General features: G+C 35.8%; 1 protein-coding gene across 28 annotated transcripts in view; it reads left to right on the top strand.

Annotated features, from left to right (window-relative positions):
• Positions 1–19,076, top strand: part of SCAPER (S-phase cyclin A associated protein in the ER) — a 568,707-nt gene that overhangs the window by 226,016 nt on the left and 323,615 nt on the right. For all 28 annotated transcript variants that reach the window (XM_077939992.1, XM_077939989.1, XM_077939985.1 and 25 more), the window contains one exon: positions 13,679–13,815. In XM_077939992.1, the coding sequence (XP_077796118.1) occupies positions 13,679–13,815 (137 nt within the window). The remainder of the gene's footprint in view (positions 1–13,678; positions 13,816–19,076) is intronic.

The following is a 19,076-nucleotide window of genomic DNA, read 5'->3' as shown; positions in this document are numbered from 1 at the left end:
TAAGTAATTTTTCTGTTGTCTTCATTTTTGAATAGTGTTTGAATACTATCCATGGATACTTTATTTGATATGACTAATGCCATCCAAGACATTAGTAATTACAATCAGCTTTAAAGAGTTCGTCTGTGTACTTTCTGGAACATAATCTGTTGGAATGTTTTCTTGGATGAGTGATCATCTATGAAAAGAACAGTTTACTACAGATTCCTTTGGTCTTAGTCTGAATAAAACTCTGTCCCCAGAGAATCATTCTTCCTTAACTTAAGCAGTTAGCATAAGCCCTTGATACATAGTAGGTTTTGAATTAAATATTAGTGAATTGAGCTAAAACTCTAACTTATTATCTTCAGTATGCTGTATCTATGGGGATGCTATACGAAATATGTGATGAAGTGATGTCTAAAAATGCCCTTTGTTTTTAGATGAGTGTTCCTTTATTTTTCCCTTCTTTCATCTGTTTCTCTGTCTTGTTCTGCCAATTTTCCTTCTTCTTTCTCTTCCAGATACCTTGATCTCTTTCCTGCCCTCCTATACCTTTCTCACCTTTTACTTCTCTCACCCTCTTCATCATCCAGAGAAACAAGAAGTACCAGTTTTAACCCTTCAGTCCCTCACCCCTTCCCAGTTTGGGTAGAAGGCAGTGAGGGAATACTATAAATGCTTCCTATTTATCTTATTTGTTGTCGTGCTGGGCAGGCTTAAAACAGTGGTATACTTAATAATATTTTTAAATGTGAGAAAAAAAAGGATTTTTCAATAAACTGATAAAATTGGATTTTAGATTCCGAAGTTCATAAAGTGTAGACTGAGACTGAGAGGAAAATGTTTTTTCAAATGACATGTGAAAACCATTGCACTAATTTTTTATGTATTTAGATTTGTAACTTGGTTTCCACCCTGGTCTTGAAAATAAACTGTAAAGAAGTAAGTGTCTTAAGACATTGAATTTTTATTGAAAAAAAGCTCTGATTTTCTAATAAAAAATTTTGTATTACTGTAATTAAGCTTTGGATCCTTTTTTTCATTTAAATCCTTTTGATCTCAGAAGAAAAATATCTTTGAATATTCTAAATTCTATTGCTATATTTTAAAATAATGGGAAGGAGATTATTTGCTTCATTGTGCCACATTTTATGGAATGTGTTTGAGGCAACACTTGACAAAACGCTAAAAATGGCAGCTTAATAAAATTCTATGTTGTGTCATTTATATTTCCTGCCTATTCTGTTTTTAGAACTTTTATTTTTTTCCAAAGATCATGAACCTATCGGTCAGTATTTTTTCCCCATCTCTCTTAAAAAATAGGAAATATGGAAACCTTTAGGAGGAGTCTGATAGACTTTCAAGGTCATAAACCTGAGTATGAATTATTTCAGAGAATACAGTAAATTGTGTTAGGAAAACCAGAGCTTTGGTCTAGTATGCCATAAAAGATAATTAAAAGAATAAGAAGGGTGTAAACTTTGATGAGATCATGTCTGCATATGTATTCATTTCTTTATACACATTATTAGTATTTTAAACTATAGCAGTGTTGTTTAAAATTTTACAGGTGTGACTTAAAAACTAGACTTAAAATTTTATTGTGTATGTGGAATTAGCCACCATAATTAACTTTTGGGCTTGTTACATTGATTTTTAGAATATTAGGGAAGGGGGACTTTAGAATTTATTATGTAATCCCTTAATTTTACTAATTAGGAAACTGATGCCTAGAGAAGTCAGTCTGTTATGAGTTGCAGACTTTATCTTGGTGTGGATCTCTTGACTCACAGTTTAGTGCTGCTTCTACTGCATCAAGCTGCTTTCTATACCTAAAATAAAAACAGTGTCTCTGTTAAGGCTTAATTAGAATTAACAGTATGAAATATGGTCAACTAAGACTAATTTCTGATTCTCTTAGTTGGAGATAGGAATTGTATTATGCAGGATTTAGTGAGACTAGAAGTTGCATTTTAAAAATTATATTAGGAAGGAAGGAGATCCAGGCACCTTTTGGGAAGATTTTTATTGTGATTCACATTTTGAAAATGAGTAAGTAAATCTTAACTACTGAGTTTCACAGGGTATATCTTTGCTTTTGCTTGTGCCTGTGGACATAATAATTAGCTTTGAGAGTAGATACAAAAAGATGAGGGATGTCTATACAACAGATACTGTACAACAACTATAACTTTATGCAAATTGACCCTCTTTACTTGAAAGATACTGCTTTTCCTTCCATTTCCTTAATAACATTAATTTTATAATAAAGTACATATTAATATATATTGTAGAAGATTGAAGCAAAAGCAAAGTAATGCCTGCTGTATTAACATTTTGATCTAATTATTTTCTGCTTTTTGTGCCCAAATATATAAAACTCATACATTTATATATAAACTGCATTGCATAGATTTGAATCCAGAATTTTTATTTAACATTATACAATAAAATTTTAATATAATTAATGTTGTTTAGAATTAAATTTATATAGTATCTCAATACATGTGCCAAAACTTATGTAATTAATTTCCCACTGCTGATACTTTGTTGTAAATCTCACTGCAGTGAATATCTTTATAGAGAAATCTTTTTGTACATCTCTTTCATTATGGTAATTGTTCAGAAATAAAATTATTTAAAGTACCTTTTTTTGACTGAGCACTTACTAAATATTAAATAGACTGGGGTATAAGACTAGTTGACTGTTTAGCAAGGTAGATTGTTATGAAATGTGACTATAGAACAGAGGCATGTATACCAGTATCCAAAGACCTCCATCTTTTTGATGGCTAGAGCTGTAGATGACTTGAAGAGAATAGAATTTGAAGTAAAAGGAGGTAAAATTTCTGTTTTTTCCTGATCCCAGCCAGTGCAGGCTGGGTGAAGGAAGTGGGGTGTTAAGGAAGGATGCCATCAAGGCTCAGGATCCAAAGGTTGCATTCTAAGGTTCTGAGCAGAGCTCAAATCACAGCAGGAATCTCGAGCAATGAGTAGGGAGAAGAAGAAATTAAGAAACCCAGTTTCGGCCAGGCGCAGTGGTTCACGCCTGTAATCCCAGCACTTTGGGAGGCCGAGGCGGGTGAATCACCTGAGGTAAGGAGTTCGAGACCAGCCTGGCTAACATGGCGAAACCCCGACTCTACTAAAAATACAAAAATTGGCCGGACGCGGTGGCTCACGCCTGTAATCCCAGCACTTTGGGAGGTCGAGGCAGGCAGATCACGAGGTCAGGAGATCGAGACCACGGTGAAACCCTGTCTCTACTAAAAATACAAAAAATCAGCCGGGCGTGGTGGCGAGCGCCTGTAGTCCCAGCTGCTCAGGAGGCTGAGGCAGGAGAATGGCGTGAACCCGGGAGGCGGAGCTTGCAGTGGGCCGAGATCGCGCCCCTGCACTCCAGCCCGGGGGACAGAGCAAGACTCCGTCTCAAAAAAAATAAAAAAGTACAAAAATTAGCCAGGCGTGGTGGCGGGCGCCTGTAATCCCAGCTACTCTGGAGGCTGAGGCAGGAGAATCACTTGAACCCAGGAGGCAGAGGTTGTAGTGAGCCGAGATCGGGCCACTGCACTCCAGCCTGGGTGACAGAGTGGGACTCCGTCTCAAAAAAAAGAAAAAAAAAGCCAGTTTCATGGAATGGACTACCCACCCCTGAGGACAGAGTGAAGAGTGCTGCATGCCCAAGTACAGAAGCGATCAAGTGTTTTTATTCTGGACCTAGAGCAGGAAGAGTAATTTCAGAACCTACAGGTTAGTGTATAGATCCTGCTAGTGTTCTTTGTATCATAGCAGATTTTGCTATGGAATTAGGGGAAGGGCATTAGAACCTTCATTTCAAAGTAGCTCCAGAAAGCAGAGCCTAACCCTTTTTTGTCAGCATTGTTACTTAGAAGGTTCAGCTTCTGCATCTTTCTGTAATTGCCAGTTAAATTTTGTCCTGTTCCATAGCCTCAGACATAAGAGAACCAGGCAAGACAGTGACGAGGTCAATACAAATATATCACCTCTTCTTTCAGTAAAGCATGTCCTTATTAATTTTACTTTTCTGCAGAAGATTGTTTTCTCCTATCCTTATAACAAATTTCAAACTTGCAGTATAGTATATGCTTTCAGTGCTTGAATAGTGCACAAATGTGTTAATTTCGTTTTAAGTTCAGATCTTAGACGCTTGAGAGATATAAATATTTTATTTATTTGGCAAGCCAAACATGGAATTTTAAGATTCATATGTATATATTATTTTTCTCTACAAAATGACTATTTTGTAAACTAATTATTATGGTGAATTTAAAACATACATAATAGTATGATGAACCTCCAGTTACTCATCATACAACCTTGCAGTGATAAACTTGTGGTAAATCCTGCCTCGTTGACATTCCATCCACTCTCTGTAACTACTATCTTGAAGTCAATTCCAGATAACATTTCATTATGGCTATTTTTTATGGAGATTTTCTTTCTGCTTCTGAAAGTAATACATGCTTATTATAAAAGAGGAAATTTAAAACTTGTCACAATCATCTAGTGAGAAATTTTAATTTTTGCCTTTTCTTATGTTACCTTATGCATGCTAATGTATACATGTAAATACACACAAAATATGTATAAAACTTTTCTGCATAATTGTATTAGGGAAAGGTCTAAGCTGCTATAAAAGCACCAAAATACAGTGATTTTAAGAACAAAGAAATTTATTTTTTACAGTACAGTTCTGAGGTAAGCAGACCAGGTTTTCTTTTTTTTTTTTTTTTTTTTTTTTTTTTTGAGACGGAGTCTCGCTCTGTCGCCCAGGCTGGAGTGCAGTGGCCGGATCTCAGCTCACTGCAAGCTCCGCCTCCCGGGTTTACGCCATTCTCCTGCCTCAGCCTCCCGAGTAGCTGGGACTACAGGCGCCCGCCACCTCGCCCGGCTAGTTTTTTTGTATTTTTAGTAGAGACGGGGTTTCACCATGTTAGCCAGGATGGTCTCGATCTCCTGACCTTGTGATCCGCCCGTCTCGGCCTCCCAAAGTGCTGGGATTACAGGCTTGAGCCACCGCGCCCGGCCAGCAGACCAGGTTTTCAGGGTCGCTTTATGTGACATGTTTTTTCAGGGACCCATCTTCTGTCTTTACCATCTCCTCAGGTATGCCCTCCCTTCATGATCAGAGCTGTTGTTACAGGCTCTTTTCTGTTGCAGTTTGCAGAAAGGAAAGAGTAAATGGACCTTAAAACACCAAGTATGCATTCATTTTCCATTAATGAGTACTCAGTCACATCGTCACCTCAAGCTACAAGAGGGACTGGGAAATTCAGTTCATAGTAAAAGACTTATGTGACTTGCTATAAAGCTCTATTACTATGGAATCGGGTGCAGTGCAATATTTTCTTTGTCCTCTTTATTTCCTCCCTTGTAGATACATGAACCTAGAGTCTTAGACTCAGGTTTGATTCATTTGGTAAGACTGTAATTGGTGTTGAGTTCTTTCATCAAGATGAACATATTGTTTGATTGTTTTTTCTTTTTGTGGTATTGACGTATCAGCTATTGACACTTAGTACCTAGATCCACTAATTCATAGATATGGGGATATTCCAATTGTGCATTTCATTTTCATTTATTATTTGTAATACATTTATAAAGAAATGGTTTCCTCATCTACTATTTGGTTACTGAGTACAGTTTGTATATGTGTATGTGAGTCAATACACATTTTTTATTATTTATCAGTTTTCAAGATAACAAACTAGTTTCCTGTTATCCTCCAAAGTTATCTGATTGGTGTATGTGTGTGTGTGTGTGTGTGTGTGTGTGTATAGATAAATTATGAACTGATGGATTTAAATATTTTTAATGGGTTTCAGTCATTTTTTTTTTTGTAGTTTTCCTGTTTGAATCTCAAATTATGCCATCTTTTCTTCAGTGAGAGTCTTTTTGAGTTTGTTTTCAAGTCCTTTTGACATGAGCCCAGTCGAATTTGATAGTTGCCTTGCTACCCAATTTACAAGGTGTTAGACTTATTATCAGCCATTTTGGTAAGAAACTCTGCTTACTTTTACTGGGAAATGATATTTCAAGACCATAATCAGAGATGCTCATTGCAGTATGGGTTGATCATTGTGAACAGAATTAGAAAATGAAGAAATGAAATATGTGTATAGGTGTGTGTCTATTCAACCTCTTCAGTATTGCATCCTGTATCTCTTTTCTTCCATACCAAATATCAGGTTCTCAAGGACAGAGGAGATGACAGAATTATAATATAACCACATTTACTCTATCCTGCCCAACACATGCAACAGTCTTAGAATAACATTACTAATAGTACCACCATCAGTGTAATTACCGAGAACAGTTTAAAATTCTTTTCATATGTTTTCCCCATTCTCCCCGTCTTTTAAAAATAGTAACATGATGATAAATCTGAGACACCAGCATTATATACTGGATTCTTTAGCTTTTATACCTAGTTTAGTCTCAGTTCTGTAAGTATATATGTAATGTTCACCAGTAGTCCTTGTCCATGTCTCTCCTGTCATTTTTCTTTCCTGAGGCATGTTCTGAGGAATCATGTAGATTCCTCAGAAAGGTTTATGAGAATAATATTCTCCAGGTTTTTAAAATGTTGGTAATAATTTGTGCTTGTTTTGCTTGAAAGTTAATTTTACTAGATAGAAAATCTTTAGCTTATATTTCTTTCTTGATGATGCTAAATACATTATTTTCTTTTGGCATAAAATGTTGCTGTCAAAAAGTCTGATGATAATCCAGTTTTTTTCCTTGTAAGTTACTTGTTCTTTTTCCCCCTAAATGCTGAAATAAATTTTCTTTTTATTTAAGGCCCAGAAATTTTAATAAGATAAGTCAATATTAGCCTCTCTAGGTCAGTATTTTCGAGTGTATGGTGTACTCTTTCAGTATTTATATTCTTCACTTGATCTTAGCCAAAAGGCCGAGAAGTGATTCTTTTTATATTCTTGAAAGTTTTATTGGATTAAGGTTTTTAATATTTGATCTATTCTCTTGCTTTGGTTTACTTTATCAAGAACTCCTATTATCTTGATCTCATCTTTGCTCCTCTTCAGTATTTCCACTTACTTTCAAATTATTTATTGAAAGTAAATTATTCCACTTTCAAATTTTTTTATTGAAAAAATTGTATCCTTTTTATTTACGTTTTGAGGCATTATTTGTTGTGTTTATTTACTCTTATACATCTTCTGTTTTGTTTTTATTTCTTAAATGATTTCTTTCATTGCAATCTTTTTTTGAGTTTTAAGACCTAATTATTGAGTTTTTAAGATAGTGATTTCTGTTGTTCTCTCATGCCTTATATCATTTTTTGTGTGTGTTTCAGCTTATTTTGAAATAGAAAGTTAATTTTTTGACCTGTGCATGCATTTTTTTGGTATGATTTGTTGTTGTTTGTAAGGTTGCTATTCTACTTATTTGTTTTCTTCTGATAACTTTGGCATTTGACCTTGATACTTTTCTCTTGCTAATTTTTACATGGAATTAGTTTTATGAAACTTTTAGAAGGACATGTTTTAGGGTAGCCATTCTAACTTCATAGAGATCCCTCTTATACTATTTTTGTGAAAAATGTAGTGGCTTGAGTTCTGAGGTTTCCTGGTTCTGTTTTCCTATTGTGCTTTTAGCTAGGCATTGTTTTCCTCTTTGTCTCTATTATCCTTAGTTTGTCCAATTTAAATTTCTTCCCCAGCAGTTTCTCCCATTAGAGCCCTCTCCTGGAAGGGAGCCCTGGTAGCTTATTTCCAGAGTCATAAGGGCTACCCTCCACTAGTCAGATCAGACCTTCTTAATGCAAGGACCATTTACTCACCTCCTCTTGAAGGGTCAGAGCCCCTCTCACTTTCAAAGGCTGTTCTCAAATTAGCCTGTTAACTCTCCAGTGAATAACTGTTCCTTTTTTAGGGTTCTTATATTCTGATATTCATTATTCATCCTGATGTTTCCCTCTAATTTCTCTTGCAGACACTGAAACGCTACTTATCTGATGGTAGTTTGTCCACACTCACTTCTATTTGGGGGTTGTGGGAATACCTTGTCACTTTGTATGGTTGTAAATATTTTTCATGGGTTTTGCTTTAATATCTAATTGCTCTTTATGTTTTTATATGGAAATTCAGTGAGTTCAAAATTCTGCTACCACTGCCACCATCTTCTCAGAATCTTCTTTTATAATCTCAATCTGTTACCAGACTGGAGTGCAGTGGTGCAATCATGGCTCACTGTGGCCTCAACTTCCTGGACTCATGTGATCCTCCTGCCTCAGCCTCCCATGGAGCTGGGACCACAGGTGCACGCCATGATGTCCTGCTGATATTTTGTAGAGATGGGGTTTTTCCATGTTGCCCAGGTTGATCTCGAACTCCTGGGCTCAAGCGATCCACCCACCTTTGCCTCCGGAAGTGCTGGGATTACAGGTATGAGCCCCCGCACCCAACCTTTAATAAGGATTTTAATGACTATTACTTCTTCATAGAAATACACCGTAATTTACTAAACCACTCCCTCAATGTTGAAAACCCTTCTTTTTACGTGCTTTCCATCTTCAGAAACCATGTCAAAACTTTGTTCCTGTGTAACACTGTAGTTATTTTAATAGAAAGATAGATGATTATTACTCTTTTATCATCAAAAGGTGATCTCTCTCTTAGAAAAAGCAAAAGCATAATGCAAACCATTAAAAGTTAGTATGTAAAGACTTGAAATGTGTTTATAGAAAGGAACAGAAGAAACATCCAAAGTCACAGAAAACAAAACGCAGACAAGTGGTCAAGCATACTAATACCAATATTTTAGTTAACTAATCAACAGATTTAGAAACAAAACAGGAACACCACATACTGGCAAACCACTTGTGGGGACATAAATTAATTCCCATTTTGATTATTCAGTTTGAGAGTACTTATCAAAAGTCTTAAAATATGTGTAATCTGTTGCCCAGGTTTTTCATTTCTGTGATTTGATCATAAAGAAATAATTGACTATTTGTTTAAATTTGAGTTATAGGAATATTTTGTTGCACTATTTATGACATTGAAAAATTAAAAATTATCCAGATGTCTAACAATAAGGCATTAGGCAAAATAGGTATATTCATGAAATGGAATAGCTTACATCTATTAGCTTATGTTGTAGGATATTATTTAATGGAAAGAATATGTATCTATATCAAATATAGCAAATTTAAAAATTTTATAAATGGGATAACCTATTTTTAAAGAACTATATGTACAAAGAACGATGTCTAGAAGAATATACTTCAAAACATTAGTTTTTTCTAGTTATTAGAAATATTTTAATCTTAATTTTTATTTGTGTATTTTTTGTATAATTAACACATTTTTGTGTTAAGAAAAAGTTTACTATTAAGTCAAACAAAAACATATGCTCATTTGTCTCTGGTTTGAGATTTTAAAAATGTTAACATTAATATGAATGCCTGATGTATGTGGTTTTGTATGTGAATATGTGTGTAAAGGTGTTGTCTATAACAAAGGTATGATTCTTGATAGTTCTGGATAGAGTCCAAGTTTTTGCATAGTGACTGCATTTGTGTATAAGTTCCTTAGTGGTTTCTGTTAGGTATGTAAATAACATTTATATACAACTGAAAATAGTATGATTTGGACCTTTCACAAAACTGAAGATATCATTTAGAATATTTCTTTTCCTTAGTGCAGTGATCAAATAACATGTCGGAGACTAGCCTGCCTGAGCAGCATGGCAGGAGGGAATATGGAGTAGTAAAAAACCTTGATCTTGTAAAGTCAGTTAGTCATGGTTTTGATCTTGAGCTTTGTGACCATGAGCATTATACCAAATTTCTTTGAGGTTTGCATCTGTAAACATCTGTGTTTGTTAACCATCTGTGAAATGTACACATACTACCACCTGCTTTATGGAATTGTGAAGATGATAGGAAATAATGTATGTACTTGATCCAGTCCTTTGCTAATCACATAGTAAGTGTTCAGTAAATGGTAGTATGGATGGTGCTTTCGTATATGACTTGCTTTGTTCCATGTGTCTTTGGGAGATAATGAGAAGAGGGTTTTCTCCCCCTGCCACTCGCTGTGTTCTTTCTTTGAAAAGAAAAACCTGGGTTATTTTAAGTTTTTTATATGTGTGTACTTACTACTTAAATCATTGCTTTGCGTTAGTGCTACCGTATAAAGGTATAGTATACCATAGGCCTAGTTTATCAAAGAAAATAATTGCTTCTACAGTGAAAGAACATTTTCTTCGTTTGACTGTGGGGTTTTTGTTTTTTGTTGTTGCTTGTTTTTTGTTGGTAGGTTCATAATTTGGAAAGTGAGCACAATTCTATAGCTCAAACCTACTTCCAGCCGTATCTCTAAGGTAGTCAAGAATGTGGATTCTCTAATCACCCTGTCTGGGTTTAAATTTAGGCTCTGTCACTTTACTAGCTGCAGTGTCACTCAGTCATGGTTTTGGCCTTCTAACTTTGAAAAAGTTAACTTTGTGTCCAAGTTTTCTCATAGTTAAAATGAGGATAATAAAAATATATACCTTCTAAGTATGTTCTAAGTATAGTTGTAAGGACGAGATGAATGATTTTATATAAAGTACTTAGCTCAATGTATCTTGTGTAATAAGGGCTGAAAAATACTATTAGTTGTTATTACATTAACTCTCTTTTTACTTATCTAACACATACTTACTGAGTGTTTGCCATGTGCCAGGCACAGTTCTAAACATAGAAACATCAATGAACAAAACGACAAAGTAATTGCCCTTGGGAAACTTATGTTTGAGGACGGAAATTGAAAATGAATATGTAATATTAGGCAGTGATGTGAAACAAGTCCTGTGAAGAAACATAGAATAAGGAGATGGCAAATAATAGAGGATGTTAAGACTGAGCATTCATTTTGGTCAAGACCATGCAAATACCCAAGAGAATATTCTTGGCTAAAGGAAAAACACATAGAGCCCGGAGGCAGTAACGTTTCTGATGAATGTGGGGAACAACAAGAGGACCACTGTGGGTGTAGTTTTAGTGAAGAAAGAAGAGAATGGTAGATGAGATCAGAGAGATCAATGACTCAGCCTTGTAGGTCATGGTGAGCAATTTGGATTTACTCTAAGTGTGATGAGAATGTAAGTTTTGATAAAAGGAATGATGTGATTTGACTGTTGTTTTAAAAAAATAAGTGGCCATTTTTATAGAGAAAAGACCTGTGGGGTCAAATTAGAAACTGCGAGACCAGAGGCTATTGCAGTAATATAAATGAATGCTGATGGTGACTTAGAGCAGGTGAGGGTGTTAGGGAGAAGTGGTTGAATTGGGGATATATATGAAAGGAGAACTGATAGGATTTGTGCATGTATTGGATGTGAGCAATTATGCAAATGATGGTACCATTTACTGAAATAGAGAACACTCTCAGAAGAACAATTTGATGTATATAAGGAACATAAGAGTTTTGTTGTAGACATGTTATTTTTGAAATGCTGATTGTGGAAATGTTCCACCTAATTGGAGATTTTGAGGAGACTTTTTTTTTTTTTTAAGACAGTCTTGCTTTGTTGCCCAGGCGGGACTGCAGTGGTGTGATCTCGGCTCATTGCAACCTTCGCCTCCTGGGTTCAAGCGATTTTTCTGCCTCAGCCTCCCAGGTAGCTGGGATTACAGGTATGTACAGGCATATACCACCATGCCTGGCGAATTTTTGTATTTTTAGTAGAGACAGGAGTCTACCATGTTGGCCAGTCTGGTCTCGAATTCCTGCCCTCAAGTGATCCTCCCACCTTGGCTTCCCAAAGTGCTGGGATTACAGGTGTGAGCCACTGTACCTGGCCGAGGAAGCTTTTTTTTTTTTTTTTTTGAGACCGAGTCTCGCTCTTGTTGCCCAGGGCGGAGTGCAATGGCATGATCTCGGCTCCCCACAACCTCAGCCTCCCAGGTTCAAGCAATTCGAGGAGACATTTTTGTGCAGGTGAATAGAGTTCAGGAGAGAGGTCAGAACTAGAGATAAAAATTTGAGAATTTTCTGTGTATGAATAATATTTCAAGTTACTGCATTAAATGAATGAGTTTGGATAGAGAAGAAGAAAGCTCTGAGTGTAGCTCTGGGATGCTTTAACATTTAGAGGTCAAGAAGAGAAAAATGACCCAGCGAAGAAGACTTAGAAGGAGCAGCCAATGAGTTAGAAGGACAATGTGATATCAGGAAACCAAGTGAAGGAGGAGTCTCGGGTAGGAGGAAATGACCTATAGGACTAAAGTTGCAAGAAAAAGATAAGAACTGAACACTGGCCACTGGCGTTATTGACTTTGACAAGGAAAATTTGCAGATTGGTAAGGGTGGTAAGGGCAAAAGCTGGACTAAAATGAGTTTGGGAGTGAATGGGAGTGAAGAAAGTAGAGGCAAAATACACTTTGTTTCAACAAATTTTGGTACAAAAGGGTAGTAGCCAAATGGAGACATCTGAACAAGAATCCTTTTGAGATGATTTAAATAGAAACAGGAAAACTGATTATCCGGATAAAAGGAGAAATAACCATAAAAATGCAAGACAAGGATTGGGATTCAGTGTATATTGGAGGACTTGCTCTTAGATAGGAACATGTGTTCATATATTACAACAGGAGGGAAGAGAGTGTACAAGCACATATACAGATTGTTTGACACATTTAGCTGTGGGAGTGTGTGGAAGCTCATCTGAATAATGCTATTTTCTTTAATCAAATAAACATGATCATGAACTGAGAGATGGGGTTAGGAGATGAGGGATATTGGAGATTTAAGGAGAGAGTCTAAAATAATTTTTAGCAAGGCGAGTGTGTAGATTAACTAATGTAAGGTTGCTTGACTGCCTGGGAATACTAGAGGCCACTTGAGGTGTAATTTCATAAATTTAAAGTTTGTAATTATAGCCACATTAATCTGCTTCAGACACAGGCTCAGAATAGGGCGAGAGTTGGATTTAGGGTTGGGATTTTGCCATGCATGTATGAAAGAACAAAGGGGGAAAAGAATTGAGCTCAGGCAACAGAATGATTATAGTGATAGGCCATAAAATCTAAGATGGATAAGGAGGAGAACTTGACCAAACACTCTGTGCTCTCGCTGAACCAAAGCTATGCTGTCGATACCCACATTCCACTTTCTCATCTCTAGGATGTGTTTTCTGAGATGACCTCCTTTTTCCTTTCTGCAACCTTATCCACTCCCAGCCCAAACACATACTTACCTAATATCTGTATGTTCACATTTTATCCTTTCTTCAAGGGATAGCAAATATGGTGCTTCCTTCCTAAAGTTTCCCCCCCTTTCCCCCTAGTGAACAGTGATCCTGTTTCTGTCTTTGAGTTATTACAGCACTCTAAATCTCCGATTGACTTGGTATTATAGATGGCATTATAGTTTTGTGTATGTATTTTACCTTTCCTACTCTACTTGTGTGATATCATGGTAGGGATTATGTCCATGTATCCTTAGTATTAGGCACAACTGATATGCACTGAAGTGAAGTCAGTGGTGTAAAAATCTTAAAACAGTTTCTTCAACGTTTTCCAAAACAATTGTAGAAACCAGTGTATTACAGAGATTACTTTTAGTTTTATCAAATGTCTTATACTCACTGTAGTCTATAGCAATCCTATGTTATATTTAAAAAATCATTCTCATTATTATTATTTTACTTATTTATCTTGCAGGAGCATCTTTCCTTGAAGAAGTATATTATTGACATTGTGATTGAAAGTACAGCTCCAGCAGAGACTTTGAAAGATGGAGAAGAGCGGCAAAAAAATAAAAAAAAAGCCAAAAAGATAAAAGCCCGGATGAACTTCAGGTACCTTAAATACCCTTAAAAACAAAAGAAAAATTCTTAGTGATGTATCTTTTAATGTAAATCCAAGGAAGACAAAAAAAGTTTAAAGTTGTTTGCTTCATGAAAGCCTTGGAAATAACACTGATGAGCCTAATTTATAGCCACTTTCCTTGATTGAGAAAGAAAACTGCATATCGATCTAAAGCCCTTGCTTTCACCTGTTAAGAGCTCTTCTTATAATTGGATGCCAAAGCTCTGCCAAACTTGTGCCTCCTCCAGCATACAATAGTATGTTTAAGTATGTGTAAACCAAGCCTATTTTTCTTTCCAACTATTGATTTTTAAATGAAGTATCAAAGAAAATCAATAGCAATCAACAAATAGAAGTCTACTGGCTGTAGTGTCAAATCCCATGACTAGGCTTAATCAATTTGGTTGCCTGTCACAACAAGAAAAAGTTCAAGAAATATCTTAAAATGGAAAGTGAGTTGTCAGACCTGTAGTTTATCATCAACCTCCAAAGTGTCATCTGAAGATCGGACAGCTATGTAGTACATCATTACCTCATAAGCTTTGAGTGTCATTTGATGACGGATGAGTCCGGTGGAGGACACAGAGATAGCTCTTCTTTAGTAGATAATCCTTTGCTGTTCGAGGGCAACTATTCTGAATATGTCCTTATACTTTTATTACTAAGTGTCTCAAAGATGGAGAAGCTTGACCCATGGGATTATAGGAATATAGAATGTACAATAATGGTGAATAGTGCAGTAGTTTCGGTGTTAAGATCATGATTGATCTAGGTGTCTATTTCAACTTACATAATCAGTGATAACTTCAGACTGCCCATTTAATCAAAGAATAGAAAAGGCTTTTTTGATTTTAGTTTTTGAAGTTAGTCCAGATTTCTCAGAATAGTTTTACGGTGTATTTTAGGGCATTACTGACCTTCGTTTCTAGTTTATGCTAAGAACTTGCAGACCTCCTGATACTTTTGAATGTTTTAAGGGCCTGTTCTTTGAACCTGTCTATTTTTAATGTTCACATTCTCTTGGTGATCACCCTGGTTCTGTGGCTATAAATACCTCTACTTGCCAATGATACCAATTTTATATCTTCAGCTTTACTCAAACTTAGTATATCCAAAACAAACCTGCTCTTTCCTCTTGCCACAAAAAACCTACCTCATTTCATAGTCTTCTCTATATCAGCAAATGAATACTTTATTCCAGTTGCTTAGGCCAAAACCACTGAAGTCATCCTTGATCTCTCTTTCTCCAACACCTCACATCCAATCTAACTGCAAATGTTAGCTTTGCTTTAAACATATATTCGGAATTTGAGGACGTTTCTCTAACTTCACTGCTTTCCCTGATCCGTGCTTCAATCATCTCTTACCTGGATTGTTACAGTAGCCTTCTGACTAGTCTCCTTGTTTCTGCCCTTGTATATTCTAAACACTGCAGCCACAGCGGACCTGTTAAAATGTAACTGAGAGCCTGTCACTGCTCTTGTCAAAACCTCAAGGGTTTTATAGTTCAGGTTTCCTCTTCCTAGAAGGTTCTTCTCTTCTCACATACATCCATACAGTTGACTTCCTCGCCTCCTTCAGGTCTTTGATCAAATGTCACCTTATCAATGAAGCTGCTTTTGAGGACCTTATTTATTTATTTATTTTTTAATGTAACTAATGCTTTGTTTTTTAAGGAAAATCTTAAAAATGTAAATAACCATAGGAAAAATACTTTTATCTTCTAATATTTTGCCATCTGTGTCCATTCTGTGCATATTAACTGTATCTATTGACTTTTTTCATTGATGTATGATTTATTTAAGTGCAATGTGGCGATGTCAAAAATAAACTGTTTTGAGTTTTGAAAAATCTAGATAGTCATACAATCCATACCCCTATCAAGATTTAGAACATTTTCATTGCCCCATAAAGTTTTTTGTTCCTCTTTGCAGTCAGTCTCCCACCACTCCTGGCCTGAGGCAACCACTGATATGCTTTCTATAATTGGAGATTACTTTTTCCAGTTCAAGAAATTTATATAAATGACATCCACTCTTTTGCAGCTGGCTTTTTTTTTTAACTGATTATACTGTTTTTGAGATTTATCTGTGTTGACGTGTATATGTAATTTCTTCCCTTTTTATTGCTGACTATATCCATTGTATGGATATACCACTTTCTACTGATAGACATTTAGATTTCCAATCTGGGACATTTATAAATAAAACTCCTTTAAAGTCTTTGGGTGAACAAATATTTTTATTTCTCTTCGGTAAATACTTAGAAGTAGAATTGTCAAACTGTTTTCCATAAACCATAAAATGGTTGTGCCATTTTATACTCCCATTAGCAATCTGAGAATTCCAGGTCCTTCACATTCTTGCCAATATTTGTTATTATTAGTTTTTTAAATTTTAGTTTAGTTCTAGTGGGAATGTAGTGGTATCTCATTGTTGTTCTCATTTGCACTTCCCCAGTGACTAACACATATATTTATCATCTTTTCATATCCTTTAAAACTGTTCAATATTTTCCTTTATGAAGTATCCCAATTTAAAAAAATGGCCTGTCATTTTATTAGTCATTTATATATTCTGACTGCAAGTTATTGGACAGATATATGTACTGAGATGTATTTTCTCTCATTCTGGAGCTTACATATACATTTTCTTTATAATAGCTTTTGATAAGCAAAAGTTTTAATTTTAATAATATCTGCTTTATCAGTATTTTTCTTTTATGTCTAGTGCTCTCTGGATATGCCTAAGAGATCTTTGCCTGCTCAAAGGTCAAAAGATACTCTATCATTTTTTTTTTCTAAAGATTTGTAATTTTAGCTTTAGCATTTAGGCTTATAGTCCATTTAAAATAAATTAGTAGGCATGATATAAAGTATAGGTCCAGGTTTATTTTTCTATAGATAGTCTGCTGTACTATCATTTTTGAAAATATTTTTCTTTTCCATATGCCTTAGCACCTTGATTTTAAAAAATCTTATCATATATGTGTGATTCTGTTCTGGACTCTGTCGCATTCCACTGATGTCTAATTTTCTGTTTTGAAACCTTGATAAAAATATAAATCTGCCTTATTAGTTTGAATATATTTCTGGATTCTCAGTTCAGTTCTACTTCATTGATAAGTTTATCTTTAAACTATCTTAATTTCTCTAGCTTTGTAGAAAGTCTTCAAATAATGTAGAAGTCCTTCAACTTTATTTTCTTTTTTGAGCTTGTTTTGCTCATCTCAGGACTTTGCAATTTTTATGTAAATATTAGGATCAGTTTTTTACTTTCTTTTGTTGTTGTTGTAATTGATTTTATTTTTTAAAAATTTTGTTTTACTGTAAGTCCCAGGATGCACGTGCAGAACATGCAGGTTTGTTACATAGGTAAACAAGTGCCATGGTGGTTTTCTGCAGCTATCAACCCATCACCTAGATATTAAGCCCAGCATGCATTAGCTATTTGTCCTGATGCTCTCCCTCCTTTCGAACCCTGACAGGCCCCGGTGTGTGTTGTTCCCCTCCCTGTGTCCATATGTTCTCATTGTTCAGTTCCCACTTGTGAGTGAGAACATGTGGTCTTTGGTTTTCAGTTCCTGCATTAGTTCGCTGAGGATGATGGCTTCTAGCTCCATCCATGTCCCTGCAAAGGACGTGATCTCATTACTTTTTATGACTGTATAGTATTCCATGTTGTATATGTACCACATTTTCTTTATTCAGTTGATCATTGATGGGCATGTGGGTTGGTTCCATGTCTTTGGTATTGTGAATAGTGCTGCTACAAACATATGTGTCCGTGTATCTTTATAATACAATGATTTATAATACTTTGGGTGTATACCCAGTAATGGGATTGCTAGATCAAATGGTGTTTCTGGTTCTAGGTCCTTGAGGAATCACCACACTGTCTTCCACAATGGTTGAACTAATTTACATTTCCACCAACAGTGTAAAAGTGTTCCTGTTTCTTCACAGCCTCGCCAGCATTGTTTTTTTCTTGACTTATTAATAATCGTCATTCTGACTGGCATGAGATGGTATCTCATTGCGGTTTTGATTTGCATTTCTCTAATGATCACTGATATTGACCTTTTTTTAATATATGTTTGTTGGCCACATAAATGTCCTCTTTTTTTTTTTCTTTTTTTTTTTTTAATTTATTTATTATTATTATACTTTAAGTTGTAGTGTACATGTGCATAATGTGCAGGTTTGTTACATATGTATACTTGTGCCATGTTGGTGTGCTGCACCCATCAACTCATCATTTACATCAGGTATAACTCCCAATGCAATCCCTCCCCCCTCCCCCCTCCCCATGATAGGCCCCTGTGTGTGATGTTCCCCTTCCTGAGTCCAAGTGATCTCATTGTTCAGTTCCCACCTATGAGTGAGAACATGCGGTGTTTGGTTTTCTGTTCTTGCGATAGTTTGCTAAGAATGATGGTTTCCAGCTGCATCCATGTCCCTACAAAGGACGCAAACTCATCCTTTTTGATGGCTGCATAGTATTCCATGGTGTATATGTGCCACATTTTCTTAATCCAATCTGTCACTGATGGACATTTGGGTTGATTCCAAGTCTTTGCTATTGTGAATAGTGCCGCAATAAACATACGTGTGCATGTGTCTTTATAGCAGCATAATTTATAATCCTTTGGGTATATACCCAGTAATGGGATGGCTGGGTCATATGGTACATCTAGTTCTAGATCCTTGAGGAATCGCCATACTGTTTTCCATAATGGTTGAACTAGTTTACAATCCCACCAACAGTGTAAAAGCGTTCCTATTTCTCCACATCCTCTCCAGCACCTGTTGTTTCCTGATTTTTTAATGCTCGCCATTCTAACTGGTGTGAGATGGTATCTCATTGTGGTTTTGATTTGCATTTCTCTGATGGCCAGTGATGATGAGCATTTTTTCATGTGTCTGTTGGCTGTATGAATGTCTTCTTTTGAGAAATGTCTGTTCATATCCTTTGCCCACTTTTTGATGGGGTTGTTTGTTTTTTTCTTGTAAATTTGTTTGAGTTCTTTGTAGGTTCTGGATATTAGCCCTTTGTCAGATGAGTAGATTGCAAAAATTTTCTCCCATTCAGTAGGTTGCCTGTTCAGTCTGATGGTAGTTTCTTTTGCTGTGCAGAAGCTCTTTAATTTAATGAGATCCCATTTGTCAATTTTGGCTTTTGCTGCCGTTGCTTTTGGTGTTTTAGACATGAAGTCTTTGCCCATGCCTATGTCCTGAATGGTACTACCTAGG

The sequence above is a fragment of the Macaca mulatta genome, chromosome 7 (genome assembly GCF_049350105.2).
Source record: "Macaca mulatta isolate MMU2019108-1 chromosome 7, T2T-MMU8v2.0, whole genome shotgun sequence".
NCBI classification, from domain to species: Eukaryota; Metazoa; Chordata; class Mammalia; order Primates; family Cercopithecidae; genus Macaca; species Macaca mulatta.
Note: the sequence above shows the minus strand (reverse complement) of the source record. Positions and strands in the feature narration are given on the sequence as shown.